The sequence below is a fragment of the Eptesicus fuscus genome, chromosome 20, assembly GCF_027574615.1.
Source record: "Eptesicus fuscus isolate TK198812 chromosome 20, DD_ASM_mEF_20220401, whole genome shotgun sequence".
NCBI classification, from domain to species: Eukaryota; Metazoa; Chordata; class Mammalia; order Chiroptera; family Vespertilionidae; genus Eptesicus; species Eptesicus fuscus.
Window position 1 is genome coordinate 10,485,174 of NC_072492.1, and position 19,743 is coordinate 10,504,916.

The window sequence follows — 19,743 nt, forward strand, 5'->3', positions numbered from 1 at the left end:
GTTTTGAAATCCATTAGACATAAATTCCCTGGGGCAATGACAGCGCTTGGCACTGTAACTAATCACCCGATATTAATAGAATGGTGAAGGCTCAGTTGTAGGGATGAAAGTGCTGACCACTTCTGCCAGGAAGGAAGCTGTTAAATTAGAAGCAAAATTAGGAATACTGAGTTCAGAGGCCAGAGACCCTGTCAGAGAAACTCTGCCAACAACTGCTTACATGTACACAAAGGTGCATTTTTAACGAGGAATCCAGAAAGCTGCTGCTGTTTTTCAGATAAGAATGCAGACATCCGGACTTGCATGCTTTTGTATGGCTCCACCCTCTAAACCTCAGCGATGAGGAAGGGGCCGGAACACATCCCTCCGAGCCCAGGTGAGTGCCATGAAGCACCACGTGGTGAAGGAAGTACGTCAATGGAATCCCCCCCTCCCCCCGCCCCTCTGCCCTGCGAATTCTAGTTTTCTACTGCAGACTCTTTTCTCTGAACCACATGTTGCTTCCTGGGCTCATGAAGGATAAAATATATTACAGCAGAAAAAATAAAAACAGACCCAACAACATAAGGCAAAAGTGAGCAGATTAATAAAATTAGCAGAGGGTGTTTTTTTTACATTTTGGTCCTTATCTGTCCAAGACACATTTGAAAATAATGTGGGGTGCTTCTGAATGTGACGAGGTAGAGAGCAGGAGCACCCCAGGGACAAACCATGAGGCCAGAGGAGTCTCCTGGCGGCTCAGCAGCCTCCTTCCCGGGTCCAGTTCCAGGCATTGACGAAGAGCTGGAGCCAGGGGGAGGTGGTGAGAGTGTCGAACGGAGGGGGCTGCCATGCCCACTGCCAGGGCCTCACAGCCCGCTCAGGGTGAGGCATGAGGGCCAGGTGGCGGCCATCAAGAGAGCAGACACCAGCCACGCCCCCTGGGGACCCGTTGGGATTGAGGGGGTACTGTTCCGTGGGGTTCCCGTCATCGTCTGCCCAGTGCAGTGGAGCCAAGCCCTTGGCCTCGATCTGGGCTTGGAGTTCCGGAGAAGAAAATGCCATGTAACCTGGGAGGGAAGAAGGGGAGCAAGAGCAAAGCTGCTTCATGCCCTCTCCCCACCCAGGCCCTCAGACATTCCCCCCTCCTTCCAGTCGCCTCACCTTCACCATGGGCGCTCCACACAGGCAGCACGGCACCCTCCATCCCTCGGAGCATCAGGGCTGGCCCGGGCCCCACACGCACACTGGCCCAGCGAGACTCAAAACGCCCAGACAGGTTGTGGCGAAGCAGGAGGCCGGGCTGGGCTGCCCGGGAGTCGTGGCCCATCTCCTCTTCCTCCTCGGTGGGGTTGCCTCCCACCCAGCCCAGCAGAGCCAGCAGCTGACAGCCGTTACACACGCCCAGGCTGAAGGTGTCTGGCCGCTTCCGGAAGCGCCTCAGCTCAGCCCCGGCCTGTGGATTAAAGGTCACGGCAGCTGCCCACCCTAGGAGGGAACAGGACGGGGGTGGGGGGGGGGGTGAGACTTGGAATGAAGGGAGAGGGCTGCTTTTCCCTGCTAACATGCACTGTTACCTGCCCTCAGGCCCGCCCCCTCTGCAGAGCTCAGGGCTAGTGTTGGGGAAGAAATGGGTTTATCTGCTTAACTCATATTGCCAATTGCTGGGCCAGACACGGCCCATGAGAAGCTTTTTGCTAGACCAGCAGAGCATTTTCAAAAATTGTTATTTAGTTGCTTAACTTTTAAAAATAAGATTTCATATGAAAATCTGGATTTCTGGCTTCTCTTAAAACACAGAAGGATTGAACCATGCTGAGCCAGCTCTCCCACAGCACAGTCTCCTGGAGGTTAGACAGGGCACGTGCCCTCCAGCCGAGGTGGCACCGCCCCACCTGGCCACCTGCCTCATTTAAGTGAGGCATCTGGCCCAGAATGAGTGCCCGCTCCCTTGGCCTTTATGGAGGAGAGAGGCCCAGGCCCAGCCTAGGAAGAGGGGAGCCAAGGCACCTCCTCAGGAACGTGAGGGAAGGAAGTGGGCAGAGCCTGCGCGCTGACCTTTGGCAGAGCCCAGGACATCTGCGTAGCTGAAGCCGCCCACGAAGGCCAGACCGCGGAACGTGTCCAGCTTGATTGCCCTCCGGCAGAGGTCTTGCATGGTCACATCCCACACCTGGCAGGATGAGGAGGGCAAGTGTCAGAGGACACAGTCTGAGGCCCATCCCCAGCTCTGCCAGGCTCACTGCTCACCTCGAACCCAGCCAAGTGGAAGGCATCGGCCATCTCCCGGTCTCCGTTACTGCCCTCCTCTCGCAAGATGGCGACTCGGGGGGTGGGACCACCTGAGGCGGGGAGAAGTGTCTCTTCTAGAGGGCCACTTCCCACCCAACCCCCAGGCACCTTTTTATCCCTAAATTTTTACTTATTGATTTTAGAGAGAGGAAGGTAGAGTGAGAGTGAGAGAGAGAGAGAGAGAGATTTTTTTCCACTTATTTATACATTCATTGGTATGTGCTCTGACCAAGTATCAAACCCGAAACCTTGGTGGGTCGGGACGATGCTCTAACTGAGCCACCTGGCCAACGCCCCCAGACACCTTTTGCAGAGCAGGCCTGGGCCAGGAAGCCAAGGTGCCCAGGAAGCCAAGGCTCTGCACACACTTCCTCACCAGGCTCGTAGGGCACGGACATTTTGGGAAAGCTGGGGGGCAGGCGGTAGCGGGGCCCCGTCCGCTCCCTCAGCCCTTGTTCCTCCTCTGCCACACAGCTCGGCTCTGCCTGCAGCCGGTCCAGCTGGAAACTCGTCTCTTCCCAGAGGGCTCGCAGCTGCCCAACAGGCTCCTCCAGAGCCACAGCCCCGTTCACTGACACCCGGACCTAGAGAGGGGCGAATCTATCAGAGGCCAAGGGCAAAGACGCCCAACCCGGGCCCCCCTGAGGCTGGAGGTGAGCCACACCCCACCCCCTCCACACCCCGCTCCTCCTCACCATGGCATGGGGCCCGAGGTGACCCGTGTGGCCCAGCTCCAGGCAGTGGAGGCCAGCACCCTGGTAGCGCTTTAGCACCTGGGCCAGGTCTGTCTCCTGCACCTCCAGTACCAGGCCTGGCTCCTCAGCGAACAGCACAGGCAGCACTGGGAGAGCAACGGGGGCGTCAGGGGGACTCAAGTACTGATGTGACTCAGGTAGTCAGGGGTACGACTGAGGATTGAGGGAGTGGAGGCAGGGACTGGGGTGGGGTGAGGTCCATGAGATTGGGATACAGTCAGAACAGTGGGTGCCACCTGGCTCAGTGGTCAGAGAAGACAGCACGGGACTCAAGGGAAAAGGAGTTGGGGACACTATATTCTTTAACAGGACACGGGGTCTGCAGGGTGGGGCAGGCAGCTCACGTCTGAGTCTGGACACTGTGCTCCTCACCATCGACCTCAGAGGCAGGCACGTCCACCTCTATCCCACAATTCCCAGCAAAGGCCATCTCTAGCAGGCAGGTGATGAGACCCCCATCACTGACATCATGGCCTGAGCAGAGGAGGCGGTCTGGAGGAAGAGGAAAAAAGCTCAGCAACCTCAGAGGCCAAACCACGCCCCTGCTCATGGGCAGAGAGTATGTGTGAGAAGGTGGGCACACACAGAGAGCCAGAGAGGAGAGCGACTGCTCCCTCTTGCCCACCTTCACATGCTCAGCTGGGGAATGCGGCCACTGCTGGCCATACCCACCACCTGCACCAGAGCCTCACTCACCTCTCAGCAGCCCCTGGGTGACGCTGAAGGCACACACCAAGTTCTCAGGAAGGTCCAGGTTGGGAGGTTGCTCACCAAGCTGGGAGAAGCACTGGGCCAGGGCTGTGCCCCCCAGCCGGTGCTGCCCAGGACTCAGGGGCACATACAGCAGACAGCCTGGAGAGACAGGGAAGGGGTGAGGGGAGATGGATGGCTCAGGGGAACCCCTCCCTGCGGTGCTCATGAGCACCCAAGTTCCAACAGGTGCTGGGACACTCAGACCCAGTCCCAGAAAGCACCGCAGCCCCTGTGCGGAGATGGGGCAGGACATGGCAAGGGTTGGTTAGCATTCACCATAGAGACCCAAACAAAGAACGGGGCTCTGAATACACAATGCAGTGAGGAGGGGAAGAACCCATATACCTCTCCCTCCAGGACACTTGAGGTCTGGGGTCACAGTGGCTGTAATGTCTGGACAGACAGCATAGGCTGAGATGACCAGTGACCCTATAGAACAAGGAGTAAGAGAGTAAGGTGCCAGCCCGTACCCACAAGGAAGTTCCCATCCCTCTCCCAGTGGCCCCCAGACCTCACCAGGAGCCAACACAGTCTCAGAGCCAACCCGGGCTGCCATGCTGAGGGAGTCCTTGCCGCCATCCACTGCCACCCCCAGGGCCGCCATCACTGCCACCATAGCCTCACAGGCATCGGCCAGAGCCGCCCCCTCCCCTGGAAGCTTGGCTGCCCACATCCAGTTCGCACTGCACTTCACATCCTGGGAAGTGGCAGAGACTTGGCATTAGAGGGGAAGGGAGATGGGGAGTCTGGGCTGGGAGGCCACAGCATGAAGGGCAGCGGGGTAACTGAATGGTGGATGTGGATGTGTCCCAAAGGCCAGGGCTCCAGGCAGAAGCTGTGGGGGACTCACCCGGAGGTCAGTGACTAGAGCAAACACCAGGTTGGTGAGGGCCTCGGCCACAGCCAGCCGGGCAGCAGCCTTGGGGTCCAGCAGGCTCTTGACCGGCTGCTCTCCCAGGGCTGTGGCAGCCCCTACGAGCTCCTGGTGACTCAGTGCCACAACTGCCACGTCTGCTAGAGGAGTCTGCAGGGGCCCGACACACTGCTGCTGGGCCACCAGGCCACCCACGGAGCGGTCCACCTGTGGAACCAGGTGGGGTTGGCAAGAGCACAAGGGACAAGGACACAGAGGTGGTGGGAGGCCTGGCTGGCCTTGACCATGCAGACCAGAGGCCATGAGGGTGGCTGCCCTGCCCCTTCTCCCTTGGGTCTGGTGAACCCCACAGCAGCCCCCAAGGATGGGAGGCTAGGGGTAGGTGAGCTGGGGGAAGAGTGCAGAGGGCCGAGTGCCAGGGCAGGAGTGCAGGGAGGACCTTGTTGGTGAGGTAGCGCTTGCTGGCCACAGCAGGCAACCTCAGGACCCGCTCCAGGGCCTGGCGCACGCTCAGCCCCGGAGGCAGGACCAGAGGCTGCAGCAAAGGGAGAGTCCTCTGGAGGAAGAACTCCTGCAACACAGATGGCAATCGGGGTGTAAGCACCTGGGGGAAGGCTGGCACACAGGTGACTAAGCACAGGTAGGGCGAAAGGGCCAGGAGAAGGGAAACTCAGCCTCCTCCCCAACCCCACGTACCTTCCGAGGCATCTTGCCCAGCACCCAGTCCAGCTCCAGGTCCACAGGGGTTGTGCTAGGCATCAAGGGGGCATCTCCCTGGCCATTTCTTCCCACAGGACACGGCCGATCATCCACCAGCACTATCTGCAGACCACAGGCACGGTGCCAGAGGGAATGAGGCGATGACCAGCGCAGGGAGTACTTCCGAAAGCAGGGCAGAAAGCTCTCCCACCCTGCTTGGTTTCCCCTCGTGAGTTCCTAGCCCTTTCTGCCTCCCACATCCTGCTCCCCACAACGTTTGCCACCAGCTGTACCTAAGCAGCTCAAGCCCACCCACAGTGTCTGCTACGGGGGCCAACTCACTCTCCCGTCTCCAGTGATGGTGCCCACAAAGCAAGCTGGGCAGCGTTCCCGGGCACTGACACGACACAGGAATTCCCCATCTGAGTGCCTCAGCAGAAGCGCATTCGACTCCTGGTACTCAGCCCCCCAGATTTCCAGGGCGTTCAGGGTGGGGTCCCCGAGCTGCACACCATGGAGGAGGAGGAAAGAGAAGGGTCAGTGGGTACTCCCAAGTTTCATGTGGGCAGGCTGGGCTGGAGAGACTTTGACGGCCAGACTTCGGGGATGAGACTCGCCTGGAAGCAGCTGGTGTAAATAATGGCTCCAGCCGGGTCGCTCAGCTCCTTTAGGACATTGCCTGGTGAGAGGGTTGCAGGAAGAGGTGGTGATCTGGGTCTGGTCTGCACCAGGCACACAAAGGGCAGTCCCTGGCCTCCAAGTTGTGTGTGTCCCTGTGTGAGTCACTGCTACACCCGCACCACCCACTATCCCATGGCAGCAGGCTTCCGTGCCCCAACCCTCAGCCTGTCCACACAGTGTAGGGGGTGGGGACCAGAGCTGGGTGGTTCATTGCAGATTCTTGATGCCTCTTCCTAAACCAAACCTGGCAGGAGACCAGGTAGGCCAACCCCTTCTCTCACCATTGCCACCAGCACCCTGGTCATGGAGGCTGCAGATGGGGTTTCCCTTGGGGGCCTCCACACAAGCCCGGATCACACGGTTCATCTTCTGTTCCATCTCCGGGTCTCCCCGCTGCACAGCCCCGAAGTCCAGGTCACTGGCGTTGTCTCCCTGCACCTGTAGGAACGTATGGCACAGCTCAGCTCAGGGGGCTTAGGAGCTCCCACCGTCCGCACACGGGGCCTGGAGATATCATGGAGTCTGCATCTGCAGCTATTCCTACTTACCTGGACGGACGAAGCAGCTCCGCCCCCCATTCCAATCCTGTACACAGGACCCCCAACCTTTACGACATCCATGCCTGCAAGGAGGGAGGGAAGACTCAGAACACTGAGGAAGCGATTAAAAGAAGTATGAGTATGAAGAAGTGTGAGGACAAAGGAAATCTGATTATTAGGATAGAGCAATCAAAATTACAAACACACATATTCTTTGATTGGATAAATACACTTAGAGGAATTTAGCCTCCAGATTTATTTGCACAGGTACAGAATCACCTATGTCCAAAATTAAACACTGCAGCATTATTTGTATTACCAAATTTAGGAAATAATTTAAAGGGTAACAATAGAGAACTGATTAAATAAAATTTTGGTATATCCACACAATGAAAAACTAAGTCACTAAAGAAAAGAATTACATATGAATATAATGAAGCAACATGACTGCATCAGTATGAAATGATCTCCAAAATATACTGCTATGTGAAAAAAAGCCAAGTACAGAAGTATGCACACCCATTAACAACAGCATCAAAAAGAATAAATTACTTAGAAATAAATTTAACAATAGAAATGTAAAACTTACTCTGAAAATTATAAGATAGATGATTTAAATGAATTGAAAGAGATCTCGTGTTCATAGACTGAAAGAATTAATATTGCTTTGATAGCAATACTCCCCCAAAAGATCTGTAGAATCAACACCATCAGTCACCTTTTTCACAGAAATTGATCAGCTGATGCTAAAATGTCTATGGAAATATGAGGGACTTCAAACAGCCAAACAACACTTCTGCTTTTAAAATTCACTACAAAGCTACAATAATCAAGATTGTGGTACTAATGTAAGGATAGAGATCTATAGAATATATAGGTCAATGCACTAGAACTGTTGAGTCCACAAATAAACCCATACATTTATGGCCAACTGATTTTTTAAAAATATATTTTTATTGATTTCAGTGAGGAAGGAAGAGCGGGAGAGAGATAGAAATATCAATGATGAGAGAGAATCATTGATCGGCTGCCTCCTGCACGCCACCACTGGGGATTGAGCCCACAACCTGGGCATCTGCTCTTGACCAGAATCAAATCTGGGACCTGTCGGTTTGCAGGCTGATGCTCTATCCAGTGAGCCAAACCAGCTAAAGCTGACCAAGTGATTTTTGACAAGAGTCCCAAGACAATTCAATGGGATAAGAAAAGTCTTTTCAAAAGGTAGTGTTGGGACAACTGGATAGCCACATATGAGAGAATGAAGTTTTATAAATTAATATAAAAATTAATTTAAAATGTCAGAGACCTCAATGTAAGAGATAAAAGCTATAAAAATATTACAAGAAAACATACAAGTAAATCTTCATGACCTTGGCTTAGGCAATGGTTTCTTGGTCATGACACTAAAACAAGTAGCAAAAGAAAAATTAAATTATATTTTACCAAAATTAAAAACATTTGTGCTTCAGAGGATACCATATAGAAAGTAAAAAGACAACCCACAAAATGGGAGAAAGTATTTGCAAACCATGTATCTATCTGATAAGGGTCTAGTATCCAGAATATATAATGAACTCTTACAACTCTATAAAAAAAGACAAATAACCTAATTTAAAAATGGGCAAAGGATCTAAATAGATATTTCTCCAAAGGAGATATACAAATGGTAAACAAACATGAACTGTAAATCAAAACCACAATAAGATACCACTTTATGCACACTATGATGACTATAATCAAATAGAAAGCTAATAACAAGTGTTGGTGAGGATTTGAAGAAATTGGGACCCTCCTAAGGGGGATGTAAAATGCTGCACTGCTTTGGTCATTTTTTATTTTTAAAATATATATTTTTAAAATTTATTTCAGAGAAGAAGGGAGAGGGAGAAGTAGAAACATCAATGATGAGAGAGAATCATTGATCAGTTGCTTCTTGCACGCCCCACACTGGGGATCAAGCCCACAAACTGATCGGGAATCGAACCATGACCTCCTGGTTCAACCTCTGAGACACAGCGGCTGGGCACTCTGGATATTTTTTTTAAAAGTTGAATATAGTTATCGTGTGACACAGCAATTCACTCCTGTAATGGGTACAGGGTTTCTTTCTGGGGTGATGAAAATGCTCTGGAATTAGTAGTGGTCAATGTACAACTTTGTGAATATACTAAAAATGAGTACATTTTAAGAGGGTAAGCTTTTTGGTACATAAATTACATCTCAATAAAATAGGTAGTAAAAGAAAAAGAAGTGTATACACATACGCTATTTATTCTTTTTAAAAGGGGCAAATACACATATGGTTCTGTTTACATATGCAGGAAGCACCTCTGGTAAGGTACAAAAGTTACTAATTAATACTGGTTATCTCCAGGGAGGGAAACTGGGTGGCTGGAGGTCAGGGAAGGAGCGTTTTCACTGCATATCCTCTTGTGCCTTTGCAATTCTGAACCACGTGACTGGGTCACCTAATCAATAAATGGGACCTGGTCTTTATCTTGATTCTATTACAGCACTAGCACAGACTAGCATGTTTGCTCGGCTAAACTGAGCTAGCAGATAAAAGTCCGTGGCATGTAACAGGTACTGAATAAACACTGGCTGCCTTGACCTAGCAGCGTGGGGCCCCTGCCATGAAGAAGTAAACTGGGCAGGAGACAGAGGCAACACAGACTGAAACGGCCCATTGCCTAAAGCCCTGATCTGACTTGGCCACCTGTACTGTGAAGAAGAGGCATGGGCTGGGAAATTAAAAACTAACCACTGAAGTGTCCTCTAAATTCCCCTCTGCATCTGCCACAGGCTGGAGAGAAAGCTGGCTGGATCTGGAAAACGTTGGTGGGCCCTTACCTGGCTCTGGGGGCTCCTTGCTCACGTGCTCAGCTTCCATGGAACCAATGCCCCCACTAAACATGATGGGCTTGATCCACTCACGCCGCTGGCTGTCTGGGAGCTGGAGGCCAAAAGAGCGGGCAAAGCCTGGAGTGTGGACATCACAGGGAGAGAGACAGGATCACCACCCAGGCTCCTCAGCGCTCACTCAGTCACACACCCCGTCCCACCTCCAGTACTAGGTATCTATTATCCCCCACGCCCCCCAAGCCTCACCGGCCAGCACTGGTTCCCCAAACTTGTTGCCATAGTCAGAAGCCCCATTACTGGCCTCAATGGCAACCTCGAGGGGTCGGGCAAAGTTCCCAGGATACTGGAAGCTCGGATCCTCCCAGGGCAGACTGTAACCTGGGAGGAAAGAGAAAGTTGGGTGGACTGTAAAAATGGAAAACGGAGGAGCCAGTCCTCCGGGAAGAATCTAAGCCACCAAGGACTACCCGCACCCGTAGACTGTTCCATTTTAGGAAGCCCTATTTTACGAAGGTGCAGAGTTTTCCATAAAGCATTGGTCTTATTTCTCCCCACCCACACCAGCCTTCCCTGACTCTTGGGACCAGAGTTAAGCCTTTCTAAGTACCGTAACTGGATTTGGGAGCAGGTGATGGTCATAAGTCTGACCAAGTACCACACTTTCTTGATGAGTGGATACTAGTTTACAAACTGTGTTTCTACAAAGCCAGAATGGTGACCCGAGTCTCTCCTGGCACACAGTCCTCACAACCATAGTCGATGAAAAGCTAATTACTCTAGAGCCCACCATGTCCAAATGACCCAAGATGACCTTTGACTTAAGAGATGTAAGTGTTCGGCACCTGCCAGGACAAGGAATCTGGAAGCAGAGATGTTAGAAAGGAAAGAGATGGGACCTGGGATGTGCAGATTTCCAAAGCAATAGCCGGCAGTGCCAGCCACCACATGGGCCCCACGTCCCGTGCACTGGACATCTCGGATCCGGCCCCCTGTGCCTGTGGTTGCGCCACTGAAGGGGGCTACTCCTGTGGAGAGAGAGGGCAGAGGTCTGAGTACTAAAGAGACAAACCCAAGCTCTGACCACCCCATTGAAAATAAAAACAACCGCTGAAACCGGTCTGGCTCAGTGGATAGAGCGTCAGCCTGCGGACTGAAAGGTCCCAGGTTCGATTCCGGTCGAGGGCATGTACCTTGGTTGCGGGCACATCCCCGGTGGGGGTTGTGCAGGAGGCAGCTAATCGATGTTTCTCTATCATCGATGTTTCTAACTCTCTATCCCTCTCTCTTCCTCTCTGTAAAAAATCAATAAAAAATATTAAAAAAATAAAATAAAATAAAAACAACCATCCTGTCCTATTGTTTTTCCCAGGCCCAGCCCAGGGACCTGGGAGCTGAGCACTCCCCAGCATTCTCTGCTCTACCCCTCCCAGGACCCAGCTCACCTGTGGGGAAGTTGTGGGTCTCTGCTGTGAAGACAACATGTCTCAGCCCCTGCTGCTGCCGGAAGCAGCTTGGATGTGTGGGGTCCTCAGGCCGCAGGAATCGGACTTCCTTCCCCTGGATTGCACTGTGGACACATCCGCTCTGGACTTTGCTTCCTTCTTGGGATCTGTCCTTACCCCACCAGGGTCTAGGGCCTCCCCTCCCCGAGGCCCAAGGTTACCCCAGCCTTGGGCACTACCCACCTGCTGTTATCACAGAACTTGAGGACGTTGTTGGGATTCGAGAATGCCTGGGTGCTCATGATGGACTCAAAGAGCGACTGTGTCAGCTCCTGCCCATCCACGTGGAGTCGGCCCTTGAAGAACCAGTGTCGGCTGTGCTCACTGTAGGGGATGACATGGGGAGGGGAAGGCAGAGTGGAAACATGAGGTCATTTCTCAGGCCTTGCCATGCTTCTCACCAGCATTAACAGCAGAGTTACAGCTCAGACTTAGATAAAATCAAAATATATCCCCATAATCTTCAAACATTGTCATGTGGACTGTCCAGATCCAAAGCGAAGAGAAAAACCAAGATTTGAATGTAGATTACTGGGTGGGTGGGGAGCCAGACTTCAAACAGACTCAGGGAGGCCCCATAAAGCAAGAGAAAGCCATGAAAGCCAGTCTCTGTGGTCTTCCCTTCAACCTCCACAGGCTCAGACATCAGGACATCCCCATTCCTCCCTACCTATTGGACTGAGCCAAGTCAAAGGCCTCCACAGTGCTAGGGTTCCGCTGCAGCTCCTGGAAGCGCTTGGTGTAGAAATCCAGGTCCCAGGAGTCTAGGGCCAGACCTAGGAGACAAGCCCAATCAGAGTTGACTGTTGGTCTCAAGCTGCCATTTCCCAGGTCTCAGCATCCCTACTAGCCTAACCTGGGCCTTCTTCCCTGCTTACCTAGCTCCTGGTTGGCTTTCTCCAAGGCAGGCCGTCCCTCAGCCAGTATGTTGATTCGGTCATCGAGGGGTGGTGGGATACACCCAACGGAGAAGCTCTGGATGGGACTAGGGAAGTGCTGCTCCGTCATCCGGTCATACAGAGTTGCCAGAGCAATGGCCTCCATCTCAGCTGAAGGGGGGTGGGCAAACTAGGGGGTGGAGAAACACAGAGTTCAAAGAGTAGAGAGCAGAAGAATAGACAAAATGGTCTACTTTCCATCTTCCAAGCCAGGCAGGGTCAGCCCACTGGTAGCCTATATGGCACCTCTGTTCAGAATAGAAAAGTACTCCCCTTCCCAGCATGATGTAAGGATGCACAGGTTAGTGAGGGGAGCAGAGGCTGGAATTTCTGTCCCATTCACTCTTCAACCAGGTGCCCTCAAGCAGTGAATAACCTGCAAATGGGACAGGCCTAAAGCCAGGACCTTCTCCCCCTGTCTCTGCCACTATTTCCCTAGGGTTTAGAACCCAATCTCTTATTTCTGACCCATCTCCTCCTCCTGATCCCCCATCCTGATGGCCTACCACCTCACCGAGAGCAGGTAGCGCCGGGTAATCTCCACGCGGTCCCCAGCCTCCAGCCCAGTGGCCCGGCACACTGACACGATGTTGGTGGATGTCGGAGTGGAGAAGTTCAGCCTGAGGAGTGGGCCACGGTTAGGACCTGAGAGCCCCAGCTGAGAAGATAGGCCCTACCCACTGCTGTCCAGCAAATCTCCCATCTCTACTCCCCCCACCAATGGCCTCCAGCTTCAGACAAGGGCACTAATAAAATTGTTTTCAAAGGTCACTCAAAGCAAACCATAATTGTCTTTTGTGGATCAAAATGCTTTGATTTCGATTTCTCAGAACTCAATCTGTTTTATTTCCAGAACATGCCTGAGAGCTAGCTCAGTCTTTGAAGACATCTTCCCATATGAGAAGGCATACTACTACTAAGCATGGTTTTCTAGGCAGGGAGTAGGATGGAGCAAAGGAAAAACAAATCTGAGGATCACAAGAGGAAGAAGCAAAGGAATGGAAGTGAAAGGGGTGGGCAGTATGTTTAAAAGAAATCATGTGCCTGAACATGGAAGGAGTTGCCCCAGGGGAGACACCTGCCTGGGCCCAACCTCCAGCAGCAGGTCACTAGAGCCAGGATGGAGCCAGGACTCCTGAGAGACATCATCTAGTAACAGGGGGCAGCCAAACAGCCATATCAGCTTCTTCATCTCCTCAGCACTTGGGAGGGACTCAGCTGCAGAGAGACAGGGTAAGGATCCTTGAGCCACTGCCTGGGCACTGGGGTACCTCCCTCAAGAATCCAATACTTGGTCCAACCTGTCCAGTTCACATTGTAGCACAGCTCGGTCTTTACACTCTGCAGCTCTGGCAGTTTCCCCTGCAGCTTTCTTCGAGTGTGGCCAGCCGCTGCATCTTCATGGCCAGAGGGACGGACATAGAAGTGAAGGACTGAGGACATCTCTGCAGATGTCCCTTGCTGGAGAGATGAGTTAGGTTCCTAAAAAAAAAAAAAATAACATTAACTGTAGCCTAACTGCTGAACCTATTTCCAGTTTTAAGGACAGCTGAGGCTTTGGAGGCATTAAGGATTGATGGAGAAAGTAATAGGGGCATTCAGAGAAACAAGGTAACCTAAAAATGTAACCTTGGGGGTTCTAATTCTGCAAAATGCGGGCTTTAGTGATCTGACACCTGGGTGTAGATACACCCTTGACACTTGGTCCCTGTGCACCTGCGCTTTGCTGGGTCCCAGGTAAGTTCTTAGGAACTCTCCTTCTCACCCACAATGTATCAACACTGGCTTCTCTTCTATTCCTCTAACTCTCCAAGTTCAGTTCTGGCAGGCATTTTTCTCACCCTGATATGTATTTGCATGGCCAGCTCCTTACTATTTAGACTTCAGGAGAAATTCACTTTCTTGGAATGGATGTCTTTGACAAACCGTGCTGAAGTTGTTACTATCAGATGGGCCTATTTTAATTTCCTATATAGCACTTATGAGGTTAACCCCTATTTTGTAAAACTGTTTGAAATTCTCTATTTTTTTAGACAGTCTCTTATTCTAAAAATAACCCAAAACTTTGCTTTCTAGCCTGCTTGATTAAGGAAGATAAACTTAGCTGTCTGACCTTGTAGGCCAGAGACTAGATACGCCCATACTCTCATGCCATGCCAGATGTATTTTTTAATTGGATAGAACTGTGTTGTTTTCAAGGCCACCAGCAAGATAACCACTAAGCACACATAGGGCTGTTTCTTTAATAAAAAGGAAAGTTCTGCTGTAGCTTTGCTTAGAATTTGAATTCATTTTTTTTCTGAGCCCACCGGTGAATAAAGTGTGACTCCAAACTCTCCGAGCATTGCTTGATTTATTCTGGTTTTCTGTAACACTATGGCTGACATTTTTTAGCTCTACCTTCCCCATTAGAACAAAATCTCCATGTGGGCATGGACTGTAGATGTTTTTTCTTCATTGGTAAACACACTGGATTACCAAGGCTTAGGACAATACTTGGGGCTTAAAAAGAAAATAAATAAATAAATAAATAAATAATCCATCAATCAATCATCCTGGCCGGTTTCTCAGTGGTTAGAGCATTAGCCCATGAACCCAGGTTCTCAGGTATGCTTCCCAATCAAGGGCACATACCTCAGTTCAATACCTGGCCCTGATCAGGGCCCATACGGAGGCAACCAATGTGTCTCTCACATATTTCTCTCTCCTCCTCCCTTCCACTCCCTATTAAAAAAAATCAACGGGATTCGGTGAGGATTAAAAAAAAAAATAAGGGAAAAAATCGAAAACTTGTAGCCGTGGCCCGTGTGGTCAAATGGTTCAGCGTGGGACTGCGCGAAGGGACTCGGGTTCCATTCCCAGTCAAGGACAAGTAGCTGATTTGCAAGTATGATTCCGTCCTGGGGACGCGTGGGAAGACAACCGATTGATATTTCTCTTTCCCCCTCCCTCCCTCCCTTCCGCTCTCTCTAAAAATCAAGTGAGGACAAATTAAAACATTTTTTAAATAAAACTTGTCGACGGACTGAACTCGATTTCCATCACTCACCAATATCCCCCTCCATCCCCCTCTTTCAGGCCTCATTTCGGTAAAGGGTGCATCTGCCAAATCAGTACTGATTCCCCCTTCCACCCCGTGCTGATCACCCTTTCTGATGTTGGACCCTTACCATTGTCCTCCATACCATAATTCCCTCAGGAATTTTATTACACCACTTGACTGTCGTCCTAGTGAAACAGAAGCCAAGGACAGAGCTGCCTACATCAGGGATGTACCCCCAACAACTAGCATAGTGCCTGACACAAAGTTGGGGGTCGGCAGATGTGTGTTTCTGTTGTAGGGAGAGGGCACGAGTTCACGTGGAGTTCCTGTAGCCCGGCGTCCAATAGACGCCTGTGTCGGAGCCAGCTGGCGGGCCCCAGACAGACGCAGCTCGGCTTGGTGGGGATAACCAGGCCTGGGGAAGGTCGTGATGGGGTGCAGCAAGCAGGGGTATCCCTATGGGGAGCGCGAGCCATACGCACGTGAAAGCAGTTCTCCCGACAATAGAGCTCCTCAAGTGCTGGCGCGCTGAGACGTCATCGGCGTGCGCGGGCGGAGGCGGGACCTCAGGATGCCCCGCCCCCGGCGAAGCCACCGCCCTGCGCTCCTAGGGAAAGGCCTGTCTCCCAGGTACTTTACCCCACAAATCTGTCTTGAGTTGCCGTGGTGAACATCCAGTCAGCCCCACACCTCGCCTCTCTTATTCCTGTGCAAACTGTGACGGAGACAGATACTTTGCAGGAAACGGAATGAGAAGCATCATCCATGCCAGGACTGTTTCCCTACCCTTACTCCCTTGGTTTTCTGTCTCTTTTTTCCTTCCTGAACCAATGAGATGTTTGATTCCTAACAGAGTGGGAGGCATATGTTTTCATTTTTAAATTTTTATTTATTTATGCATTTTTAGATGAACGCTACTTTATTGAATGATTGAGCCATGTATACTAGTATACTGCCAAGGCCAGTATACTAGTATAGAGGTAAGAGGTGGAGTTTTATGTCTTGGTCTCTTCCTCCTTGGACAGAATATTGGTGATTTCCTCCATCTTGCCTGGAGCAGCTCTTCACGGCGCTTGTGAGCTTCCTCGGTCTTAGACCTGTGGGCCTCAGCCTGGTCCGCCAGAAGCTTCCTGCGGGTCTTGTCTGCCTTCAGCTTGTGGATATGTCCCATGAGAATCTGCTCGTTTCTTAACATGTTACTCTTCACTTTCAGGTACAGGCTGTGGTACATGTGGCGGTCAATCTTAGATTCACGGTTATCTTCTGAGTAGCCCGCGAAGAATTCTCATCCCCCTCATCCAGGTTAGTTTCTCAGGCATTCGAGCATTGGCTGTACCCTTTCACGTACCTATGCCCATATGCCTGCCCTTCCTGTGGGCCAAGGTGTTTTTCTGGCATCGAGCCTGAGAATCGACAGTCACAGGTTTCCGGATGCTCAGCCCATCTTTGGCCAGCTTCCAAATGTGCTGAAGGAGTTGGCACTGGCGATTTCATTGGTTTCGTTGGTATCCAGCCAGATTTGCCACAGCGGAGGACACTGGAGGAGAGCCACTTCTGAAGCCTGAGCATACCCATGGCGTGGCTGCAGGGGGAAAGGAAAGAAGGCATGTATTTTTAATTGCCATATTCTTGCTCTTTATAATAACAATAGAAAAAACTTACTGAGCAATTTACATGATCTTCACACACACACACACAACCCTATTTTACTGATACAGAAGCTAAGGCTCATTACAATGTCTTGCTCCTTAGTTTTGTACCTCAAACACAGCACTTTCTACCTATGTACATTTGTAAACCCTTGTAATACATAAATGTATGGTTGTACAGGCAGGATGGCACACTGGAAAGAGTTTAATCAATAAGAATTTAATAGTCTACTTACAGAGATATGGTCAGGATTAAGGGAATCAGAAATGTACAGTGGGGCACCCTGAGCAGAAAGTGGTTACCACCTGTAGGCTTAAAGGCACAGAGGGAGAATGGTGTTATCAGCTGAAAGAGATGTGGAGCCATGAAAGAAGGGCATCCAACAGGACAAATGAAGCCATTGCCACAAGTACACTGTTGAGGGATAAAAGGAATAACACTGGGTTCTCTCCCCTTCTGACCTTGTTTCTCTGTACAAACTCTTGTTCCCTACCAGCCAAAGCTAGCTGGAAGCCCGAGGGCAGGGAAGCTGGAGTGGTGCACCACGTCAAGCACAACACCCAGCCCAGTGGTCTTTTTAATGAGTCAAGCAACACAGAAATGTTCAGAGTAAAAAGTGCAAGTCTTTATCCTCATCTCTCCCCCCATTTCAGTCCTCTCTTCAGTACAGGGCCAAGCCTAGAGTAAGGCAAGTGAGGCACCTTGGGTGCAAAATGTAATAAATTGTAGGTGCCTCCCCCTAATTCCAGCCCTGCTGCGGATGTGAGTAATTACCTGTTTGGTGTGTGAGAGTCCAGGCTGTTGAAATAAGTACTCTCTGGCTCCCTTCTGACAGGCCACATGTTCATCCTTGGCATCTGCTCACTCCTGGGTTTCTTTCACTCCAGGTACTTCCTGACTCCATCTCTTCCCTGCCTTCCAGCTCCTTCGGAGGGCCCTAGTTTGCTCAGCCCTCTGTCTGGTTCTGATTCCTTCACATTTTAGCACTCCCAGTGCACCATACCATTTCAGCTTTCACTTCCATATAGTGACTTCCAGATTCATCCATTTGGCCCCGATCGTTCCTCTGACATTGGTCCCGTATCTCCAGCTGTCCTTTGGACAAGCATAGCCTGTTTTAAAAATCACCAGGTCTGAGACAATTCCCAATCCTCCCACTTCCCTCCCTCTGTGACAGATTAACTAGTCTTCTCCATGCTTCCCTAATACCTTCCCACCACCACTCTCCTTTAAGACAAGTATTAAATCAAGCCTTATTTATTCAGCGGCCTCCTGTTCTCTTGTGCCCCTCTCATTTGATGCTGCATGCTGCCACCAGATTAAGCTCCTAACCTGACATTTAAATCACACCAATGGAGGTGTCTAGTATCACTCTCTGTGATCATTATAGCCTAAACTGAACTCCATCTTCTATAAACTACCAAAAGTAAATCCCAGGATATAGGACACATCTTCATGGATTTAACAAGAAGGGGGAGTCTTCCAGCTGAGAAATACTAAAAGCAAAAGGAATAATTCAGTTTGGGAGTTTAAGTAGGCTTTGACTAATCCTCCTATATAATAAAGAGCTAATATGTAAATGGTCGTCGTGCCCTCGAGCAGGGGCCAGGGGACCTGAGGCTCCGCCCCCCAACTCCAGCAGGGCTTGATGGGGGTGGGGCTGGCCGGGTCTGGGTCTCCTCAAGGGATTCTGAGGCACACGCAGGTGGGTGGGGACTTGACTCTGGGTCCCGCAGCGTGCCCCAGATTCTGACAGGAGGGAGATTTTCATATACATTTTACTAATTCTCTTTCATATCTGACACTTCTATTATAGAGAAAGGGCAAACAGCAATATTAAAATATTTCCTCTAATTAATCCCCTTTTAATGTAAACGAATTTCATGCACCGGGCCACTAGTGTTCTAATAAGAGGGTCAGTGAGGCTGGAGTGGAGTGAGAGGAGCTTTCAGCTTTTGAGGGGGGGAGGGTTGTTGTTGTTCTGGAGGAAAGGCAAGGAACACAAACCTGACATAATGATGGAACATAATTGCAAACAAAGATTCACTTTAATAAGAACTTGGCATCAGAGTGTATAACTAGTTTATGCAGTAAGCAGTAGAAATGAAAAAGAGTGAAGATGGGAAATATATGAAATAGAGTCACTTTAACCAAGCTGCTAAAATTATTAACATTATGAAGTTTGAGGCACGAGGAAAGACTCTATTCTTGTTCTAACTAGCCTGTGAACCTTTTGAACTTTCCAGTCCTGTGTCAATGCCTGGATATATCTGGACACACACCAGACCTCCAGGTAACCCTCTGACTACCCCACTGAAGGACTCACATATCCAGACCAGCTAACATCCATTCTCTAGACCACTGGACATGACCAGACCTCCTGGCACCCATCTTCCAGACCACCTGACAGCTGACTGATAACCATCCTGACAATCCTAGGGTTTAAAATGCAAAACTGATAATTCTCAAGAATGTTCTTTTACCTGTAAAAACTCTTAACTTTTTTTCTTCTTTGGAACACTTCTAAGTTTTTGCCTAATTGTGTTTAGAGTTTGCAAACACTGAGGTCCTTGAATAAATCTTTGTCATTTATTTCCAGACAAAGCCTCCTGACTTTTTGAGTACGTTTGACAGAGGTCTTACATCAAAAGTGAAGTTGAATTAGGGGATACCATAATTTGTAGAATTACAGTCTTTATTTTCCTGTTACATGACTAGAGGATTCGTATTGTCTACAGTGTTTATACTTACTATCTCTTAATCAGTGTTTATCCTATCTTGTTCCAAAAATGTTTTGAAGCAACTCTAAGTGCACAATGGCCTTAAATACCCCTCTCTCACTTTACCTCTTTTTAAAAAATTGATTTCAAAGAGGAAAGAAGAGGGGGAGGGAGAGAGAAACATCAATGATGAGAGAGAATCATCTATCAGCTGCCTCCTGCATCCTCCCTACTGGGGATGGAACCCGAAATCCATGGATGTGCCCTGACCCGAATTCCAACCAGAACTCCTGGTGCATAGGTCCACCCTCAACCACTGAGCCACCCCAGCTGGGCTATTTTAAACAAATTTTAGCAAATAGGCCATGTGTTGGAAAAAACACTGGTAATTTCACCGATATAAATACTACAAAAGTCTACAACTATAGTCTACATATTTAAATCCAAAACTCGCTG

General features: G+C 50.1%; 1 protein-coding gene and 1 pseudogene across 1 annotated transcript; both read right to left on the bottom strand.

Annotated features, from left to right (window-relative positions):
* Positions 1 to 584: 584 nt before the first annotated feature.
* PFAS (phosphoribosylformylglycinamidine synthase) lies at positions 585 to 15,429 on the bottom strand. Its single transcript, XM_028128314.2, has 28 exons — positions 15,400 to 15,429; positions 13,176 to 13,356; positions 12,957 to 13,092; positions 12,389 to 12,494; positions 11,815 to 12,004; positions 11,607 to 11,712; positions 11,120 to 11,260; positions 10,877 to 11,001; positions 10,331 to 10,459; positions 9,681 to 9,812; positions 9,423 to 9,551; positions 6,582 to 6,655; positions 6,315 to 6,471; positions 5,970 to 6,031; positions 5,695 to 5,856; positions 5,350 to 5,475; positions 5,093 to 5,224; positions 4,630 to 4,860; positions 4,296 to 4,476; positions 4,125 to 4,208; positions 3,723 to 3,878; positions 3,399 to 3,518; positions 2,967 to 3,112; positions 2,648 to 2,855; positions 2,230 to 2,321; positions 2,038 to 2,152; positions 1,144 to 1,467; positions 585 to 1,049 (listed from the first exon to the last, which is right to left on the bottom strand). The coding sequence occupies exons 2-28, from the start codon at positions 13,315 to 13,317 to the stop codon at positions 739 to 741; spliced, it is 4,017 nt and encodes a 1,338-aa protein (XP_027984115.2). The 5' UTR covers positions 13,318 to 13,356; positions 15,400 to 15,429; the 3' UTR covers positions 585 to 738.
* A 483-nt stretch (positions 15,430 to 15,912) lies between these two features.
* LOC103296970 (60S ribosomal protein L19-like) lies at positions 15,913 to 17,372 on the bottom strand (annotated as a pseudogene).
* Positions 17,373 to 19,743: the final 2,371 nt, after the last annotated feature.

What these genes read in the sequence shown, in the direction of transcription:
- PFAS (XM_028128314.2), bottom strand. Translation starts at nt 13,317, where the DNA reads ATGTCCTCAGTCCTTCACTTCTATGTCCGTCCCTCTGGCCATGAAGAT. An exon ending in AGCGCTACCTCACCAACAAG is followed by an intron (nt 4,861 to 5,092) that starts GTCCTCCCTGCA and finishes CTGGTTCCACAG; the next exon opens with GTGGACCGCTCCGTGGGTGG. An exon ending in GTCCGTGCCCTACGAGCCTG is followed by an intron (nt 2,322 to 2,647) that starts GTGAGGAAGTGT and finishes TCCCCGCCTCAG; the next exon opens with GTGGTCCCACCCCCCGAGTC.